The 20153-nt window shown below is 48.9% G+C and overlaps 1 protein-coding gene across 1 annotated transcript in view; it reads right to left on the bottom strand.

Moving 5' to 3' along the window:
• Nucleotides 1-899: 899 nt before the first annotated feature.
• ONECUT3 (one cut homeobox 3) overlaps nt 900-20153 on the bottom strand; it is a 60911-nt gene continuing 41657 nt past the window's right edge. The window contains exon 2 of the mRNA XM_083421721.1: nt 900-3969. Within this exon, the coding sequence (XP_083277847.1) occupies nt 3677-3969 (293 nt within the window). The 3' untranslated portion in view covers nt 900-3676. The remainder of the gene's footprint in view (nt 3970-20153) is intronic.

Below are 20153 nucleotides of genomic sequence, written 5' to 3'. Positions count from 1 at the left end.
CAAAGAAACGTGGTCAACCACCTTTGGTACAAGAAAAGGCACTCATCTGTCACTCTAAAGATCATGTTCTCTATCTCTCTCTCTCTCCTCTCTCTCTTTGTCTCTGTCTGTCTGTCTTTCTCTCTGGGGGGAGTAATGGAAAGAGCAAGGTATGGGGGTCTTGGGAAGGAAGAAGGTTGGCTACAACATCTATGGGTCATGGTGGGTGACATAACCATCTAGGAACGGTTATGGCGGTAGCGTGGGAACGAGGGTAAGGAAGTTTGGGGGAGTTTGGGGGTGGGTGTGTTTAGATTCCACCACAAACCAGGCAAGCGGAACAAATCTTTGGTATCAGGTGTGATTCTCAAATCACGAAAAACTCGAAAACTCAAGTGAGGTAGCCTATATTTTTTTGGGTCTCACTACAAACGTTTGTGTGGTTTTTTTCACGCTGGGGGGGCCAGTCGCTCGTCGACAGCTTCCTTGTCCTTGGGGTGCTCTCTTTATTTATTTTTTAGCCAAGGTCAGGCCCCCACGTTTATTACCTTTCTTCTTTTATTTTTCTGGCGTGGCTTCTCAGCCCTTTAAATACTCCACAAAATCAGGTACGGAAATCCACTGTCTTCGCCCTCCATCGTCCGTTAGCGTCGACACGTCACGACAAAGACAAGACAGGATGGGGGGGGGATTGGGGGCGCTTGGAGAGGCGGGTGGACACTGGGCGGAGAGAGAAATATATATATTTTTTCTTCCCTTCCCTTTCGCACCCTCTCTTTTTCCTTTGGCAAAACACAGCTACATTCCCCTCCTTCCGTCATCTGTTTGGGTTGGTTCAATCATCTCTCCCCTTCTGACACCCTGATGGCCACACCCGCTCAATAGATCGGGGCATAATCTTGGGGGTGGGTGGGTGGGTTTCTGGTTAAAGTTTCTTCTCTCTTTTCTTTTCAAAGTTCATCCTCCTTTCGAATCAAATAATATTATCCGATGGCGTGGCTTCCCTTCTTCTCCTCCTCGTCGTTCCAGAAGTCGCCTAACCGTGGATTCAATACTTCGCCTTCAACGTAAAGTGAACAGGGGGAAAAAGACCTCCACACAGACCGTGCTATTTGTACCCGCATCAATTTGGTATTGTCCCATTAAAAATCAAAAACAAGAAGACACACAGACACACGGACGCACAGACACACAAAGAAACCCCCACGTTTTCTGGGGTGGTGGCGAGATTCTCTTGGCCCTCTGGGCTTTCTCGACGTCGTCTCCTCTTCGGCCCTTTGGGTTCAAACTTTGGGGAGGCTTGGCTCGCGAAAGCATCCCTCGTCCTCTTTTGACCCCGCCATTGTCTCGTTTTATTTCGCCTTTGCAAGTCACTCGTGATTCATGGTGCCGGCCCCTGTTGAGGACAACGCTCCTTCCAGAAATGAAGAAGAGAATCGTGGTGTATCTATCTTGTAATTGTTATTTTTTTAAGGCAGGCTGTTAATTGGCACACATTCACCCATGCACACACTCAAATAGTCAGTTATCGTTCATACGTTGCCAGAGATCCATGGTTTTTTTTTTTTTGAGCTTGTTTTCTTTTTCCAGGAGCAGAGGGGTGGAATGGGGACAGGGGGTGGTTGAGAAGGAAGTTTGCATTTCTCGCCACCCACAACGTCAATCCGTACTTAAATATATCTCTATCTCTGTTCTGCAAAGCAGATTCACAATTGGGGCCTCCGTCCACCAATCCAGTTCTTATCATAACGGTCAATTCTCATTCCCCACCTCTCTCTGTTGACAGCAGGATAAAGGAGGTGGGGGGCTTGTGGGTACTCTGCGAGGAGATGGACAGAATCGGTCCAATCTGGGGCTGTCTTCTGGAATGAAACCAAGGTCAAGACAGAAGGCGAGACGGCGGTCCAGCGTCCGGAAAAAAGAACGGAAATCCCGTCCTCTCCTTTCCTTTGGTTTCGTTAAAGCTTTTCGTTTCTCTCTCTCTCTTTTTAAATACCCGAATTATGTACCTAAAATGTGCTTCGTGACCCGCTTATATTTTCTCTCTCTCGAGGTGACACAGTGCAACTTAGCTTTAGACCCCCCTGCACGACTGATTCCAGGGGGGAGGAAGGGGGTATTTTTTTCGTGTGAGTTGCTACTCCCCCTCTTCCTTTCCATACTTTGGCTTGGAATTCCTTTGAGAGGAACCATTGATAGAACAAGAAGTCTTCTCTTCGGCTGATTCTCCTACACTTTTTGGTTGCTCTTTTTTTTCCTTTTTGGTAGACGTGAATCATGTTGTTGTGCAGTTGACCATTAGTTTTAGGGTGTATATTCATGGAGGGGTTGGTTTGGAGAGTAACGCCTTCTGTTCATGAGCTGCGTAGACGATGGGATGCAAGGAAGGGTGTTGAGCAGGTGAGTGGGGGACAAATGTGCGTGAGGACAGCATGGTAATGTTTTGGTGATGCTTGCAAAGATGCTTTCCCCTTGTTGGTCCTACGAATGCCATACTCATTACTGGTTTTATTATTATTTTAAAAAAACTTCTCAGCCCCCTTTGCAAACTGAGAAACACCCCATAAACACCATTCATGCAGGCCGCCATTGATTCCACTCGCCATTGCCTAGGATGCAACAGCTTGTCCCCAAACGAATTGCAAACCGTTCCCACGCGACACGGTCGTTTGCCTTTTCCCTGCCCCGCATCCAAAAGGGCTGTCATCAGCTTCGCGACAATGACCCTCGTTTGAAATGGAGCTGTGGGGGCAGGGGCAGGGGGTCTGGAAACTTGGGGGCTCAGCTGTGTCCTAGAATGCAAGACCATTGCTGGTGCCAAGGTAGCCATGGCAGGAAAATAGACAGCTACCTAATACTGAGTCAGACCATAGGTCCATTTCACTCAGCACTGTACACACTGACTGGCAACAGCTCTCTGGGGATTTCAGGCTGGGAATTTTCCCCAGCCATACCTGCAGGTGCCTGGTATGTATTTATTTTTTGCATGCAAAGCGGATGCTTTACTACTGAAAGGTGAATGGTCTAGGGGTTGAAACCCAGGGACAGGGAAAGGGCAGAAGGAAGGTGTACCAGTTTGACATGGTTACTTGCCCTCCCAACAATTGCCCAGTGCTGGCCTGTGTTTAAGGCATCCAGCGCACACTCAGTTGGCCAAGGCACCCACCAACCCTCAGCGATATGGCTTTCGCCTCCCCCATAACGGGGACTTCAAAACAGACTTCCTTGAAAACGTCTGCAATTAAACCAGCCCCTTAATCCCCTTGCCCAGCCATCAGAATGGCACAACACCCTCTGGGCTGGGTGCTTGTTTGTTTGTTTATGGGGCAAGTGGCGTCTCTCACCTAAGCCAAAGATTTTGGGGCTAATTGTGAGATGGCGCCAAGCAAGCGACCCTCTGCAAATCAGGCACCAGCTTTCAGAAGGCGGCCGGAGGCAAGGGCTCTTGCGCATCTCAGACGCATGGCGGTTGTGCATCTAAGACGCATGGATGCTCCCAGAGCTCTAGCAGCATCCCAGTTGCACCTGGTGCGGATGGCTGTGCTTGAGGTATGAGTGGCTGGTTGCTCAAGGTGTGCGCATGGCGGTGAGGAGAAGGAAAGCCAGCATGGAGAAGGCGGTGAGTTTTTTGGCTGCTGTGTGGTGTTGGACAAGAGTGGAGAGATGTAGGGAGAGGGTGAGAAGAAGGAGGAGGAGATCATGCTTTGGAAAAAGTGCTTGTAGATGAAGAGGGAACGCCAGGGTTGGCGCCCGGGTCTTCCTGCCAACGGTTCATGCACCTCCGGCGAGCGTTCATGAAGAAGTTGCTAACGGTGTTGAGTTCCAGGCCCAGCTGCTGCGAGATGGTCATCTGCATCTCCTTAGAAGGCCTCTTGTTCTCCTTGAAGATGGCAATCAGGGTGCGGCGCTGGAGGTCCGTGAAGACAAGGCGCTGCTTTTTCGGCTGTAGGTTCCTGTCCTTCTGCTGCTCCTGTTCTTTACGTTTGCATGCTATATGTCGTCAGAGGAGGAGGAGGAGGAAGGGGCCGGGAAGCAGGGAGGGGGAGGAGGAGGAGACAAAAGAACACAGCCATCAAACAAGATGCAGAACAAGGCTTCTTCCAACTTTTCGGGGGGCCCTCCCCCATACAGAGGACAACAAAGCTGCTCTGACCCTTCCCCTGGCAAGAGACCCCACCCCACAAATTGGTACTTCTGTGGTCCTTCATTAAGGCTACAGCGGAACCTCGGTTTTCAAACATCTCGGAAGTCAAACACTTTGGCTTTTGGACGCCGAAAACCCGGTTTCCAAAAGCTTTTCTGAAGCCGAACCTGACACGCGGCTCCCGTTTTGAGTTTCCCGTCAGCAAACGCTTCCGGAATCGACTGCTTCGGTTTTTTAACGTTTCGGAAGTCGGATGGTCGTTTGGTACGGGTTGCGTCCGAAAACCGAGGTTCCAGTGTATCTGTATTCCTTTTTTTTTTTTAGAAAAAAGATTCGCCCAGTTCCCCCCATTTCTGCACCCTTGCCTACAGATGGTGCAAATCTTACATTTGGACAAAACCGCCTGCTTCTTTTGCAAACCTCTGAACAGTTATCAAGCCCCTTGCTCAGCAGCCCGTACCGTTTAAGAATCCATCCCTCTTCTCAGAGATCTCTGGGAATTCCGTGAGGGGAATAGGGAGGATTTCTTGATAAACTCTCTGCACCCTTAAACAAACTACCGCTCCCAGAATTCGTTGGAGGAGGAGGAAGCCATGGCTGCTAAAGTGATATTATATACAGTGGTGCCCCGCAAGACGAATGCCTCGCAAGACGGAAAACCCGCTAGACGAAAGGGTTTTCCGTTTTTCGATGCGCTTCGCAGGACGAATTTCCCTATGGGCTTGCTTCGCAAGACGAAAATGTCTTGCGAGTCTTGAGATTTTTTTCCCGCTCCCCACCCCCTTTTTCTAAGCCGCTAAACCGCTAATAGCCTTTTAGCAGCTAATCCGCTAATCCCTTAAGCCTTTAATAGCCGCTAATAGCCGCTAAACCGCTAATAGCGCTAATCCGCTAAGCCGCTAATAGCTGTGCTTCGCAAGACGAAAAAACCGCTAGACGAAGAGACTCGTGGAACGGATTAATTTCGTCTTGTGAGGCACCACTGTAGTGCTTTAAATTATATAGTGCCATTAGGGGGCGCATCAGAAGATGGCTGACAATAACATCTCTCCGACCCTTGCTTATCATTTGAACCTACAGGTTGGGGTCGTACCCCCTGGGGCAGCAGAAAACGAGATTGCTCTGTCTTCCAAGTCTTCCCCTTCAGATACAGTGGCACCTTGGGTTACAGACGCTTCAGGTTACAGACTCCGCTAACCCAGAAATAGTGCTTTAGGTTAAGAACTTTGCTTCAGGATGAGAACAGAAATCGTGCTCTGGCGGCAGCGGTGGGAGGCCCCATTAGCTAATGTGGTGCTTCAGGTTAAGAACAGGTTCAGGTTAAGAACGGACCTCCGGAACGAATTAAGTACTTAACCCGAGGTACCACTGTATTGGAAGACGGCTATCAAATCAGTCTTCTCTTTGCCATGCTAAATGTACCCACCTCCCTCAGCCGTTCCTTATGACTTGGTTTCCAGACCTTTCTGCTGATGAGTCCTCTGTCTCCAAACATCATTAATTATTAGTATTAGTATGGATTTTAATTATTAGTATTTCTCCCTCTCTCTCTCTCTCTCTCTCTCTCTCTCTCTTTTTTTTTTTTAAGGTTGGGCGACTCTCTCTCTCTCTCTCTCTCTCTCTTCCTTTTTTTATTTTTTAAAGATTGGGCGAAGCTTTGGGTGTTTCTCAATCCAAAACCCCCCCGGCAGAGGAATTAAAAAACATACCCTATGACCATCAGATGCTTGCAAGGAAAACAAATAAAAGATATAAACCTTTTTGGCACATCAACAGGTAATATTTACTTATTATTTAAAAGTCATTTTTTTATATAAAAAAAAAACACACAAAAAAATCAGAAAGCTTAAAAAGGAAAGGGGGGGAGGAAAAACACACACAAGATTCTCAAAATTAGAAGTTGGGTCAAAGCATTTGCGACAGGAAAACCACCCACCACCAATTCCTTCACCCCTTCTCCCCAGCCCACAACCTTCCCCCCAGCAGCTTTCCCATCAACTCCCAACAGACAAAATCAGTTTGGTCATTGGTTTTCCATGTATGCATTGGTGTCAACAGTGTTCCTCAACCTGGGGCTGGATGCCCCCAGGATATTCCAAGGGGGCCACAGGTGAAAACGTGTAATGGGGGGGGGGACCACAGCGTGCTAGGGGGCCGCAGAAAGAAGTGAGAAATGCAGGGGGAAAACATTAAAAAACAAAACAAAACCCCTCATTGGCTGGTTATCTGTAGCCTTTTTAGACTTTACTGATTGGTGGGGTCTGCGTTGCTCCCGGACGGGAGGAAGGAAGTCAAATGACACCAAGGTTTGGTTCAGAGAAAGAGTTTATTCTTCTCTCCGGATAGCAGAAGACACCTGCATGGTCAGTCCACAGCAAAAGCACTTAAAGAGCAGTTACACACAGCTTATATACCCTTTCTGGTCGCCTTACCCCCTCCCCAGGAATCCAGCCACGTCAGCTTATACACGTAAGTTGACATCCGTGACCATAAAAAGATGTTCCTGTTCCGGTACTCTTGACCATAAAAGGATGTTCCTGTTCCTGTATTCCTTATCTTGGGGTAAGAAGGTCACCAACTCTTAAGAGCACTCCTGGCGCCGTTCCCAGGCGTGGGGGCTGACAAGGTCTGTGCGTCAGTGTGGTCAGGATGTAAGATAAGACCCAGATGTGCCATCCTTGCTCCACTCGGAACTGACAAGGCCATTCATTAAGCGTCATGTACTGATAAAGGAGAGAGCCTTGTTTATACAGCTGGGTTCTTGGCTCAAGTGCTCAAATTCTCAAGTTAATGCATTTTAGCTAGTGGAGAAGGAAAAATGGGGATTTTGGGGTCCGTTTCAGACTGACTGCCCAGTCAGATTTTAGATTTGGGAAACCCATTCCTTCATATCCTCTTGGCCAGTCATAAGCGGGTAAGGGGATACTTCCTTGCACATCCTCAGCGATTGCTGAGGCTCCCATTTTGACCAGTAGACCCCGCGATCCAGAACCACCAGTTCAGGTAAGTGTGGTTGGTTGGCAATAGGTAGGGCTGGGCGAGCCAGAACTACTTGTTGCTGCTGTCAGTGCTGGGCCCGGGGGCAGCCTGGGCCTGACTCTGCAATCCACCCCAGCGCCTACTGGATCTCGGCCTTCGGATGGTGCCAAGGGGCGCAGGGCCCGCCGGCAGCGTCAGCCCAGCTCTACGAGGCACAGGGTGAAACCCACCCCAGTGCCCCTCCCAGTGGGGTCGTCTGCTGTCAGAGAGTGGGCAGGCTGCCCACCGAACCAGCAAAAACAAATACAGTGGTCCCTCAGGTTACATACGCTTCAGGTTACATACGCTTCAGGCTACAGACTCCGCTAACCCAGAAATAGTGCTTCAGGTTAAGAACTTTGCTTCAGGATAAGAACAGAAATCGGGCTCTGGAGGCATGGCAGCAGCAGGAGGCCCCATTAGCTAAAGTGGTGCTTCAGGTTAAGAACCGTTTCAGGTTAAGTACAGACCTCCGGAACGAATTAAGTACTTAACCTGAGGTACCACTGCACTCCTTGTTACCTTGGAGCTGTCCATGATACCACCTCAGGAGCAAGCGGCTCATTTGGAGCTCTCCTTGGTTCTGAAACACCAGGCCTGCCTTGGAGCTGTCCGTGGTGCTGCCTCAGGAGCAAGAGGCTCACTTGGAGCTCTCCTTGGTTCTGAAACACCAGGCCTGCCTTGGAGCTGTCCGTGGTGCTGCCTCAGGAGCAAGAGGCTCACTTGGAGCTCTCCGTGGTGCTGAAACGCCCCACTTGTCTTGCTGCATGAGCTTCTCCATGGGACCAGAACAAGAGATGCCAGCCCTCCAAGGTGGATGCTTCCTGAGATGTTTCTTACTGATCATGCCGAAGATCAGACTTAGAACATTCTGCACTCAAAGCTTGTATTCTGCCACTGAGCTATGGGTGCTCCTGGGGAACAAGGGGTATGTGGCTATGGGGGCGTGGATCCGGTGGCCAGTCATGAGGAGGCCCTGCTCTTTAAGTTTTTACCACTGCCTGTGCTCAAGAGCCCTTTTCACGCTTTAGCCATGCCTAGGTGCCAGAATCAAGTCCTAGCCCAGGCAAACCATTTCAGCCTTTTCATTTTAGTATTTATCGAATTAATATACCATCCTTCATTGAAAGATCTCAGGGCATTTCACGAAATAAAATACATGCTAAAGCACAAGTAAATAAAGCAATTCAACAAACCCACCCCCTTCACACAGACATATTTAAAAGGCTGTAGGAATATTGATTAGCCTGGATGAAGAGCAACATTTTTACCCGGCACCTAAAATATACCACGTTTTTTGCTCTATAAGACTCACTTTTCCCCTCCTAAAAAGTATGGGGAAATGTGTGTGCGTCTTGTGGAGCGAATGCAGGCTGCGCAGCTATCCCAGAAGCCAGAACAGCAAGAGGGATTGCTGCTTTCGCTGCGCAGCGATCCCACTTGCTGTTCTGGCTTCTGAGATTCAGAATATTTTTTCCCCTTGTTTTCCTCCTCCAAAAACTAGGTGCGTCTTGTGGTCTGGTGCATCTTGTAGAGCGAAAAATACGGTATATAATGAAGAAGAAGAAGAGTTTGGATTTGATATCCCGCTTTATCACTACCCGAAGGAGTCTCAAAGCGGCTAACAATCTCCTTTCCCTTCCTCCCCCACAACAAACACTCTGTGAGGTGAGTGGGGCTGAGGGACTTCAGAGAAGTGTGACTGGCCCAAGGTCACCCAGCAGCTGCATGTGGAGGAGCAGGGAAGCGAACCCGGTTCCCCAGATTACGAGTCCACCGCTCTTAACCACTACACCACACTGGCTCTCTCAATGAAGGCACCAGGCGAACCTTCTGAACATGTGCAGAGTGCGTCCCCTGTTACAGATGACGAAACCACCACCTTTCTTCATGAGGTTACTCTCTGGACAGAGTGAATCCAAACATCTCTCATCTTAAGCACAGATACCAGTAAATCTCAAATAAATTCTTCCCTTCCTTTTGGAGGGGGGTTGGGGTGCCATCTCTCTCCCTCCCTCCCTCCCTCCCTCCCTCCCTCCCTCCCTCCAAGAAGCGGCTTAACATGTCCCTTTGCAATTCAATATAATTACAGCTCAGCAGAGCAGGAATCAATAGCTGCTGTAGTCGGATCTATACACAAGAGCCTCGCCAAAGCCTCTGCTCATATTTCTCATTCTTTGTGTATGACGGTCTAGGCAGCCTTTGGTCTAGCCGTTCACGGGCTCCGGGGGGCATTTGTGTTGAAGGCCACTATGTTCCTCTGCTCCACAGACTCGCCAGGGTCTTCCCTCTTCGGCAAAAGGTAGGATTAAATAACACGGTGAAGCTTCGCTTACAGCTCCAGCTGCAGGTGATTCTACTTAGAGTAGACTGATGAAAAACAATGGTGAACCTGGGGCCAGTCATTTCAGTGGGTCTGCTGCTGCAAATAGGACTTAGTTGGCTACAGCCTAATATCTATCTATCTAAAGCCTAATCTCTCTCTCTCATCTATCTATCATCTCTACCTATCTATCTGTCTGTCTGTCTATCATCTATCTATCTATCATCTATCTATATCTATCATCTATCTATCTATCTATCTCTATCTATCTATCTATCTATCTATCTATCTATCTATCTAATCTATCTATCATCTATCTATCATCTATATCTATCTATCTATCTATCTATGTATCTATCTATCTATCATCTATCTATCTATCATCTATCTATCTATCATCTATCTATATCTATCTATCATCTATCTATCTATCTATCTATCTATCTATCTATCTATCTATCTATCATCTATCTATCTATCTATCTATCTATCTATCTATCTATTTATTATCTATCATCTATCTATCATCTATATCTATCTATCTATCCTATCTATCTATCTATCTATCTATCTATCTATCATCTATCTATCATCTATCATCTATCTATCTATCTATCTATCTATCTATCTATCTATCATCTATCTATCTATCTATCTATCTATCTATCTATCTATCTATCTATCATCTATATCTATCATCTATCTGTCTATCATCTATATCTATCTATCTTCTATCTCTATCATCTCTCTCTCTCTCTGCTCCTGCCAACCTAGCAGTTCGAAAGCACATCAAAGTACAAGTAGATAAATAGGTACCGCTCCGGCGGGAAGGTAAGCGGCGTTTCTGTGCGCTGCTCTGGTTTGCCAGAAGCGGCTTAGTCCTGCTGGCCACATGACCTGGAAGCTGTACGCCGGCTCCCTCAGCCAATAGCGCCGCAACCCCAGAGTCATCTGCGACTGGACCTAACGGTCAGGGGTCCCTTTACCCTTTTTACCAGGAACATACAATTCAATCTGAGACAGATTGAATTTTATAATAGTGAGAGGCTCACACGAGCCTGCAACCAGTTCTCTGCTGTGCATGTAAAAAGGGAGGTGTACCGTATTTTTCACTCTATAAGACGCACCAGACCACAAGACACACCTAGTTTTGGGAGGAGGAAAACAAGAAAAAAATATTCTGAATCTCAGAAGCCAGAACAGCAAGAGGGATCGCTGCGCAGTGAAAGCAGCAATCCCTCTTGCTGTTCTGGCTTCTGGGATAGCTGTGCAGCCTGCATTCGCTCCATAAGACGCACACACATTTCCCCTTACTTTTTAGGAGGGAAAAAGTGAGTCTTTTAGAGCAAAAAATACGGTAACTCTGCTCCATAAAGGAACTTGCTAGCGCAGGTTAGGAAGGATATTAATAAACAATACAACCTCTCCTTCCACTCTGAACATTCCCACAACTGGCAGTCACTCTCCAGAGTCTCAGGGACAGAGCTGCTGGGGACTGACTCTGACACCATCTGCGTGCAGCATGCAGGCTCCACCGTGAAGCCAACCCCTCTCTACTCTTCACAAACCTGCCTTGCACAAAACAATGGTCTGCTATCCTCCGTCTCCCTCGGTTCTTTCTTCTGCAAGTGTCCGGGCAAAGAAGAGAAAGAAGGAAAGTAAAGGGGGAGTGGAGAGGAGAAGAATTGTTTCTAAAAAGAAGGGGGGGTTGTAATGGGGGAATAGAGGGGGCCAGCCATTGATAGGCGGTGATTGTCTCTCCCTGTGGGAGTTCCTCTCAGCATTTCGCCCACTAAATATACCTGATGCCTCCCTGCAGGGTGAAGGTGCTGAGAGACCCAGCACCGGTTTCCCCATTGTACCCCTAAATGCACCTGTTTATCCTCAGCCCCCTTTGCAACTCAACCTGCAATTTTCTGCCCTGCACACAGACACACACACATGCATGCAATTGCATGGCAATTACTCAAGCGCCGGCAATTTAGGCAAACGACAAAAGGTTGGTGATACGAGGTGGGCTGGCTCTGGTTGTTCGTTAACAAGAGGGGGGTGTTTTTTGTTCCGTGCGTTGACAGCAACAACACAGCGGTTTTTGTGCAACGGCGAAGACTCCTGCAAGCGATGGGGGTGCGTGGCGGATCAATGACTGCAAGACCGAGGCCCTGTCATATATAATAATAATAATAATAATAACAATAATTTATTATTTATACCCCGCCCATCTGGCTGGGTTTCCCCAGCCACTCTGGGCGGCTTCCAAAAGAATATTAAAATACTGTGATACATCAAACATTAAAAGCTTCCCTATTCATAGATTCATAGAATCATAGAGCTGTAGACTTGGAAGAGACAGACACACAAACCTCCAGGGTCATTTAGACCCTGCAATACAGGAATCACAACTAGAAAATGCTCTAACGTAAAAAAGATCCCTGAACGGTTGAGTCCAGTCAAAGGCGACTCTGGGGTTGCGGCGCTCATCTCGTTTTCAGGCCAAGGGAGCCGGTGTTTGTCCACAGACAGCTTCCCGAGTCATGTGGCCAGCAGGACTAAACCGCTTCTGGCGCATGGCGGAAACCAGAGCGCACGGAAATGCCGTTTACCTTCCCACCACAGTGGTACCTATTTATCTATTTGCGCTGGCCTGCTTTCGAACTGCTAGGTTGGCAGAAGCTGGGGCAGAGCAATGGGAGCTCACCCCGTCATTGCGGGGATTCGAACCGCTGACCTGCCGATTAGCAAGCTCAAGAGGGATTCCTGTAAGCCCATCTCAACCATTCTGAGGCGCCACAATCCTCTTGCGATGTATTCTGCTGGCCACCAGGTGGAACTATGGCTTCATCTGCAAACTAGGCTCTTTCACTTAGAGCTATTCACAAACTGACCTCTCAAAATCCACCAGCCATAAAAAAATTGGGAAAACAGAGGAGGTGTGAGTAACAATTTCACCCGATTTCTCCAGGATTGAGGAGAAATTCTCAGTTTCTCAGGGCCAGGGCTCACCATTGGGAGTGCGGAAGATGCACAGATTATTTTTTCCTCCCACCCTAAGAATTCTTATTTTTTGCTACACGAGAGCATCACGGGAGAAACGTTGGAGGGGATGGAATAGGACGTCCCTATTTCCAGGGGAGAAACATTGGAGGGGATGGAATAGGACGTCCCTATTTTCAGGGGAGAAACGTTGGAGGGGATGGAATAGGACGTCCCTATTTTCAGGGGAGAAACGTTGGAGGGGATGGAATAGGACGTCCTTATTTTCAGGGGAGAAACATTGGAGGGGATGGAATAGGACGTCCCTATTTTCATGGGAGAAATGTTGGAGGGAAGGGAATAGGACGTCCCTATTTTCAGGGGAGAGACGTTGGAGGGAAGGGAATAGGACGTCCCTATTTTCAGGGGAGAAACGTTGGATGGGATGGAATAGGATGTCCCTATTTTCATGGGAGAAATGTTGGAGGTGATGGAGTTATGCAACCCTTGAGCCAAGGAGATAGGTAACTGTTTAGAAGACATCTGTAGAGGGAAGTATTAAAATGTTTGATGTTTTATTACATTTTTTTATAAGTTGGAAGCCACACAGAGTGGCTGGGGCAACCCAGTCAGATGGACGGGGTATAAATCATAAAAAATATTATTATTATTATTATTATTATTGAATAGGACGTCCCTATTTTCATCAGAGAAATGTTGGCGCTTATGCTACTGCAGGATAGATAGGCGATAGAATATCTGGGTTCTGTTCCAGCAACGCTACTTCCTTTTACCATCCTCTGTCGGAGACAGGGTACTAGGTTAGAGAGACCTGCTAGCCAGGCTCTCAGGATTGGTTCCCTTAGAGCACTGGGAGCAGTTTGTGATTGGTATGCAGCCGGCATGCCCTGAGCTCCCGCGCTCTCCCAGGCAGACTGTCTGCAGCGACGCAAATTAAATCTTCCTCTGAACTCTGCAAATTAGGATGTAAGACAATACAAAAGGCTCCTGAGCTTTGCAGCGGAATCTATTTTCGCCTCTCTCTTTTTTGGGGTGGGGTGGGAGAACTTAGTCATGTAAGAAAAGGGAAGGAAGGAAGGAAGGAAGGAAGGAAGGAAGGAAGGAAGGAAAGAAGGAAAGAGTAGGAAGGAGAAGGAAGGAAGGAAGGAAGGAAGGAAAGAAGGAAGGAAGGAAGGAAGGAAAGAGTAGGAAGGAGAAGGGAGGAAGGAAGGAAGGAAGGAAGGAAAGAAAGAAAGAAAAAGAAGGAAGGAAGGAACACAGAGAGAGAGAGAGAAGGAAGGAAGGAAGGAAGGAAGGAAGAAAGGAAGGAAGGATTTCTGTAGACAAGTTTGGCATAATATTCACATGGCTGAGCATCATTCCTCACAATGCATTTTGTATGATACCCAGTGCCGGATTTACAAACAAGCTAAACAAGCTATAGCTTAGGGCCCCACTCTCTTGGGGGGGGGGCTCCCCAAAAATTAAAGGAAAAAAACCTGGATGTACATTTCCAAAATACAAGATAACAAACAAATAAAATAAAACTTACATATAGCGATGGTGTTTTGTAGGCTCCTATTTGTTGTGTGCAAATGGCTTTAGATACCTGTTAGGTCCATAAATTACCGAGCACAATTCAAAGTGTTGGTGCTGACCTTGAAAGCCCCAAACGGCCCAGTATCCCTGAAGGAGCATCTCCACCCCCATCGTCCAGCCCAGACACCTGGGTCCATCTCCCGAGGGCCTTCTGGCGGTTACCTCGCTGCGAGAAGCGAGGTTGCAGGGAACCAGGCAGAGGGCCTTCTCGGTGGTGGCACTCTACCATCAGATGTCAAGGAAATAAACAACTACCTGACTTTTAGAGGACATCTGAAGGCAGCCCTGTTTAGGGAAGTTTTTTAAATGTTTGATGTTTTATCGTGTTTTTAATATTCTGTTGGGAGCCGTCCAGGGTGGCTGGGGAAACCCAACCAGATGGGCGGGGTATAAATAAATAAATAAATGATGATGATGATGATGATGATTCTATTTGTCCTTGTGTCAGTTTCAATTTATTGGTTAATTTTTCCAGTAAGGCTGTTTCCCATACTATTCGGTACCATTGGTCCTTGCTTACTCCTGACAGCTCTCCGCAGTGTCTTGTTCTTTTCTTCACTCTCATCGTTCTCCTTTCCCTCCCTCGCCTCCTTTCACTCTCAATCTCTTCTTCTGAACCAGCCCCAGCTAATGCGACGGGAGCCAATTTCTCCTAATAAACTGCCACAGTAACACAACCTGGCAGGGGAGACTCTGCGACGGTGCCAGAGGGTACCTGGAGAAACCGAGTGACAGCTCAATTTGTACCTGGTGTGAGGAGGAGGAGGAGGCGAGAGGCAAGGAGAAGGATAGATGGAGACACAGAATCATAGAATCATAGAGTTGGAAGAGACCACAAGGGCCATCGAGTCCAACCCCCTGCCAAGCAGGAAACACCATCAGAGCACTCCTGACATATGGTTGTCAAGCCTCTGCTTAAAGACCTCCAAAGAAGGAGACTCCACCACACTCCTTGGCAGCAAATTCCACTGTCAAACAGCTCTTACTGTCAGGAAGTTCTTCCTCATGTTTAGGTGGAATCTTCTTTCTTGTAGTTTGGATCCATTGCTCCGTGTCCGCTTCTCTGGAGCAGCAGAAAACAACCTTTCTCCCTTCTCTATGTGACATCCTTTTATATATTTGAACATGGCTATCATATCACCCCTTAACCTCCTCTTCTCCAGGCTAAACATGCCCAGCTCCCTTAGCCGTTCCTCATAAGGCATCGTTTCCAGGCCTTTGACCATTTTGGTTGCCCTTCTCTGGACACGTTCCAGTTTGTCAGTGTCCTTCTTGAACTGTGGTGCCCAGAAGAGGCTCTCTAAATGGAAAGAAGTTGGAAAGAACCACCAGGAATAACAGTCGCCCATTTTCAGGGATAGATCGCACACCCGCCTACTATTAAAAACAACAAAGTACGGGCAATCAACTAGGTTTTACTCACAGAATCATACAATTGCACAGCTATAATAATAATAATTTATTATTTATACTCCGCCCATCTGGCCGGGTTTCCCCAGCCACTCTGGGCGGCTCCCAACAGAATATTAAAGACACGAGAAAACATCAACCATTAAAAACCTTCCTAAACAGGGCTGCCTTCAGATGTCTTCTAAACGTCAGATAGTTGTTTATTTCCTTGACATCTGACGGGAGGGCGTTCCACAGGGTGGGCGCCACCACCGAGAAGGCCCTCTGTCTGGTTCCCTGTAACCTCGCTTCTCGCAGGGAGGGAACCGCCAGAAGGCCCTCGGGAGAGGGACCTCGGTGTCCGGGGTGGAGACGCTCCTTCAGGTCTACTAGGCCATTGAGGGCTTTCAAGGTCAGCACCAACACTTTGAATTGTGCTCAGAAACGTCCTGGGAGCCAATGTAGGTCTTTCAGGACCGGGGTTATGTGGTCTCAGCGGCTGCTCCCAGTACCCAGTCTGGCTGCCACATTATGGATTAGTTGCAGTTTCTAGGTCACCTTCCAAGGTAGCCCCAATTAGAGCACATGAGAGTCCAAGAGGGAGATAATCAGAGCATGGACCACCCCTGGTGAGACAGTCTGCGGGCAGCGAGGGTCTCATCCTGTGTACCAGATGGAACTGGGAGACAACCACCCTGGACACAGAGTTGACCTGTGCCTCCATGGACAGCTGTGAGTCCAAAATGACTCCCAGGCTGCACATCTGGTCCTTCAGGGGCACAGTTACCCCATTCAGGACCAGGGAATCCCCCACACCTATCCTCCCAAAACAGTACTTCTGTCTTGTCAGGATTCAACCTCAATCTAATTGCAACTTCCGGACCAGCTGCAAAGGGCAGCCCCGCGAAAAGCACATTACAGTAGTCAAGAGCATATCAGGATTTGGTTGTCGTGGGGTGCAGAGAGAGAGAGAGAGAAGGAAAGAACCTTCCTTTCTTGTATCAAATGGACGGATCGTGCCACGCTTGGGAGCTGGGAAACTTCCTGGCATCGCCCTTTAAAAAATGACCCCCATCTGGAGCTCTTTCTGCTGGCAAAGAACCCATAAATCACAGGAAGGAGCTGATAGATTTCCAATCAAATTTCTCTTCCCACAAGCAGCCTCGCTGCAGCTGCCGGACTCATCCTGCTGCCCTCCAAACCTACCCCCACCCACCAACGGCTGCCATCCCAACTTCTCTGGACACTCTGGTGGGCGGACGGAGGTGGTGGGAATCGATTTTATTGAAACCCCCAGAAGTAGCTTTAAGAACAAAAGAGGTTGGGGCCCGAATGCCTTGATGACGGCATGAATCGCTCTTCGTTCTCGTTGGGCTGTGCAAACTCCCCTTAAAATCTTGGTACCCCTGCCATTTGGAGTGTGTGTGTGTGTGTGTGTGTACTGAACATGCTCCTTGTAATGCCTTTGTTATTGTTTGTATGGTTGCGTTTTTTGGAAAAAAGAGGTGCCAGAACTCACCACGAACCCTTAAAGACCTACGTTGGCTCCCGGGACGTTTCCGAACACAATTCAAAGGGTTGGTGCTGAGCTTGAAAGCCCTAAATGGCCTCAAAGGCCCAGTATCCCCGAAGGAGCGTCTCCACCCCGGACACCGGGGTCCATCTCCCAAGGGCCTTGTGGCGGTTCCCTCACTGCGAGAAGCGAGGTTACAGGGAACCAGGCAGAGCGCCTTCTCGGTGGTGGTGCCCACTCATTCTACTCATTTAAAAAACCAGGCAGGCCCCACAAATAACCCAGAGATGCATTTTAAATAAAAGCACACATTCTACTCATGGAAAAACACCAGGCAGGCCCCACAAATAACCCAGAGATGCTTTTAAATAAACAGACACATTCTACTCATGTAAAAACATGCTGATTCCTGGACTGTCTGCCGGCCAGACTGAGAAGGCGATTGAGCCGGATCCGGCCCCCGGGCCTTAGTTTGCCTTCCCATGTTCTAGTAGCAGGTGGTTCCCCAGACTTGCTTGCCTGAACTGAAGTTCGATACGGATAAGACAGAGAGATTCTAGCCCAGGGGTCAGCAAACTTTTTCAGCAGTCCACTGTCCCTCAAACCTTGTGGGGGCCAGACTATATTATGAAGGGGAAAAAACATGAACGAATTCCTATGCCCCACAAATAACCCAGAGGTGCATTTTAAATAAAAGCACACATTCTACCCATGTAAAAACACGCTAATTCCCAGACCGTCCACGGGCTGGATTTAGAAGGCGATTGGGCCGAATCCGGCCCCCGGGCCTTAGTTTGCCTACCATAGAACCATAGAATCATAGTTGGAAGGGACCCCCCTAGCCCAACCCCCCGTTGCAATGTAATAATAATAATAATAATAATAATAATTTATTTATACCCCACCCATCTGACTGGGTTTCCCCAGCCACTCTGGGTGGCTTCCACAGAGACTAAAATGTCACACATTAAAAACTTCCCTGAACAGGCCTGCCCTCAGATGTCTTCTGAATGTCAGGTAGTTGTTTATCGCTTTGACATCTGATGGGAGGGCGTTCCACAGGGCGGGCGCCACTACCGAGAAGGCCCTCTGCTTGGTTCCCTGTAGCTTTGTTTCTCGCAATGAGGGAACCGCCAGTAGGCCCTCGGCGCTGGACCTCAGCGTCTGGGAGGAACGATGGGGGTGGAGACGCTCCTTCAGGTATACTGGACTGAGACAAGGCATCTCAGCTGAAGTATCCCTGACAGGTGACCATCCAAACTCTGCTTAGAAACCTCCAAGGAAGGAGAGAGGAGAGAGAATAATTGGGCGTTGCTCTCACACATACCCATTGCCTGTTCTTCCTGTGGGTGACAGAGCCTTTTAGACAAGCTCTTTGCCCCCCTTGGCGCCAATTCCCCCACCCCAACCCATCGCACCAGCCAGGTCCTACCTTACCAAGGCCTTGACCTCAGCCCTCTCCCTTCTTTTTCTTTTTCTTTTTTTCTCTTTTCAAAGATCTTTATTTCACATACCACCACCACGCCCACAGCTATATGGAGCTATATGGCACGAAGCCTTTAAGCAGAATGTACAACGCGGGTGGCGCTGTGGGTTAAACCCCAGAGCCTAGGACTTGCCGATCAGAAGGTTGGTGGTTCGAATCCCTGCAATGACGGGGTGAGCTCCCGTTGCTCGGTCCCTGCTCCTGCCAACCTAGCAGTTCAAAAGCACACCGGCGCAAGTAGATAAATAGGTACCGCTCCGGCGGGAAGGTAAATGGCATTTCCTTGCGCTGCTCTGGTTCGCCAGAAGCGGCTTAGTCCTGCTGGCCACATGAGCTGTACGCCAGCTCCCTCGGCCAATAAAGTGAGATGAGCGCAGCAACCCCAGAGTCGTCCGCGACTGGACTTAACAGTCAGGGGTCCTTTACCTTTACCTTTAGTCTAGCTGTGGTCTAAACCACAGAGCCTAGGACTTGCCGATCAGAAGGCCGGCAGTTCGAAACCCCGCGACGGGGGGGAGCTCCCATTGCTCAGTCCCTGCTCCTGCCCACCTAGCAGTTCAAAAGCACGTCAAAGTGCAAGTAGATCAATGGATACCACTCCAGCGGGAAGGCAAACATCGTTTCCGTGTGCTGCTCTGGTTCGCCAGAAGCGGCTTAGTCCTGCTGGCCACATGACCCGGAAGCTGTACGCCGGCTCCCTCGGCCAGTAAAGCGAGATGAGTGCCCCAACCCCAGAGTCGGCCACGACTGGACCTAATGGTCAGGGGTCCCTTTATGTTTACCTTACAACGCATCCAAGGAGCCTCCTGCCCTCTTGTGACCCAGTATCAACACATGCGTACATAAAAGGTGCACCCCAACTCTCCTTGAGTCCCCCACTCCCAAAGTCACAGAGTAACAGAAGCAGGAAGGTCAAATTCAGACGATCACAGGCTCCCGGATGCTGTTCTGCCTCTCCAACAGCTTCTGACCAGAGATGGTCACAAGGAGGGAGTGCTTCTGGAGGGGACATCAGGGCAGCAGGGCAGGCGGGAAGCGTAGGCCATGTTCACGCTTCTAAAGGAGAGCCTTCTTCTTCTGCCTTTCCACTGCGAAGACCTCTTTTCATCATCCCTCTCCCTTGGCTTGAGGTTCCTCCCTCTCTCTCTCTCTCCCCCTCCCCGCGCCCATTAGCCGTAATATCTGTTAAATATTTCGACAGCTTAACAGGGGAATTGATTGCTTGTTACTCCAAGTCGGGTTTTTTTGATGGGACTGTAGAGATGTCAGCAGCGCCACTGGGCTGCTTGCCAGCGGCACCTGAGACAGGCAGATCAGAAGAATCTCTCTCTGGGATGCAGTTCCAAGTGCCGTGCCCACGCAGGAGATTCGAAACAGATTTCCCAGGGATTTCTCTCTCCTCTCTCTCCTCCCGCCAACCTTCATGGGTTATTTACATCACAGTGAAGGTGATGCGGGTGGCGCTGTGGGTTAAACCACAGAGCCTAGGACTTGCCGATCAGAAGGTCGGCGGTTCGAATCCCCGCAATGACAGGGTGAGCTCCCGTTGCTCGGTCCCTGCTCCTGCCCACCTAGCAGTTCGAAAGCACATCAAAGTGCAAGTAGATAAATAGGTACCGCTCCGGCGGGAAGGTAAACGGCGTTTCCGTGCGCTGCTCTGGTTCGCCAGAAGCGGCTTAGTCCTGCTGGCCACATGACCCGGAAGCTGTACGCCGGCTCCCTCGGCCAG

The sequence above is a fragment of the Podarcis tiliguerta genome (genome assembly GCF_965153285.1).
Source record: "Podarcis tiliguerta genome assembly, chromosome: 18".
NCBI classification, from domain to species: Eukaryota; Metazoa; Chordata; class Lepidosauria; order Squamata; family Lacertidae; genus Podarcis; species Podarcis tiliguerta.
This window is presented reverse-complemented; position numbering and strand designations above follow the sequence as displayed.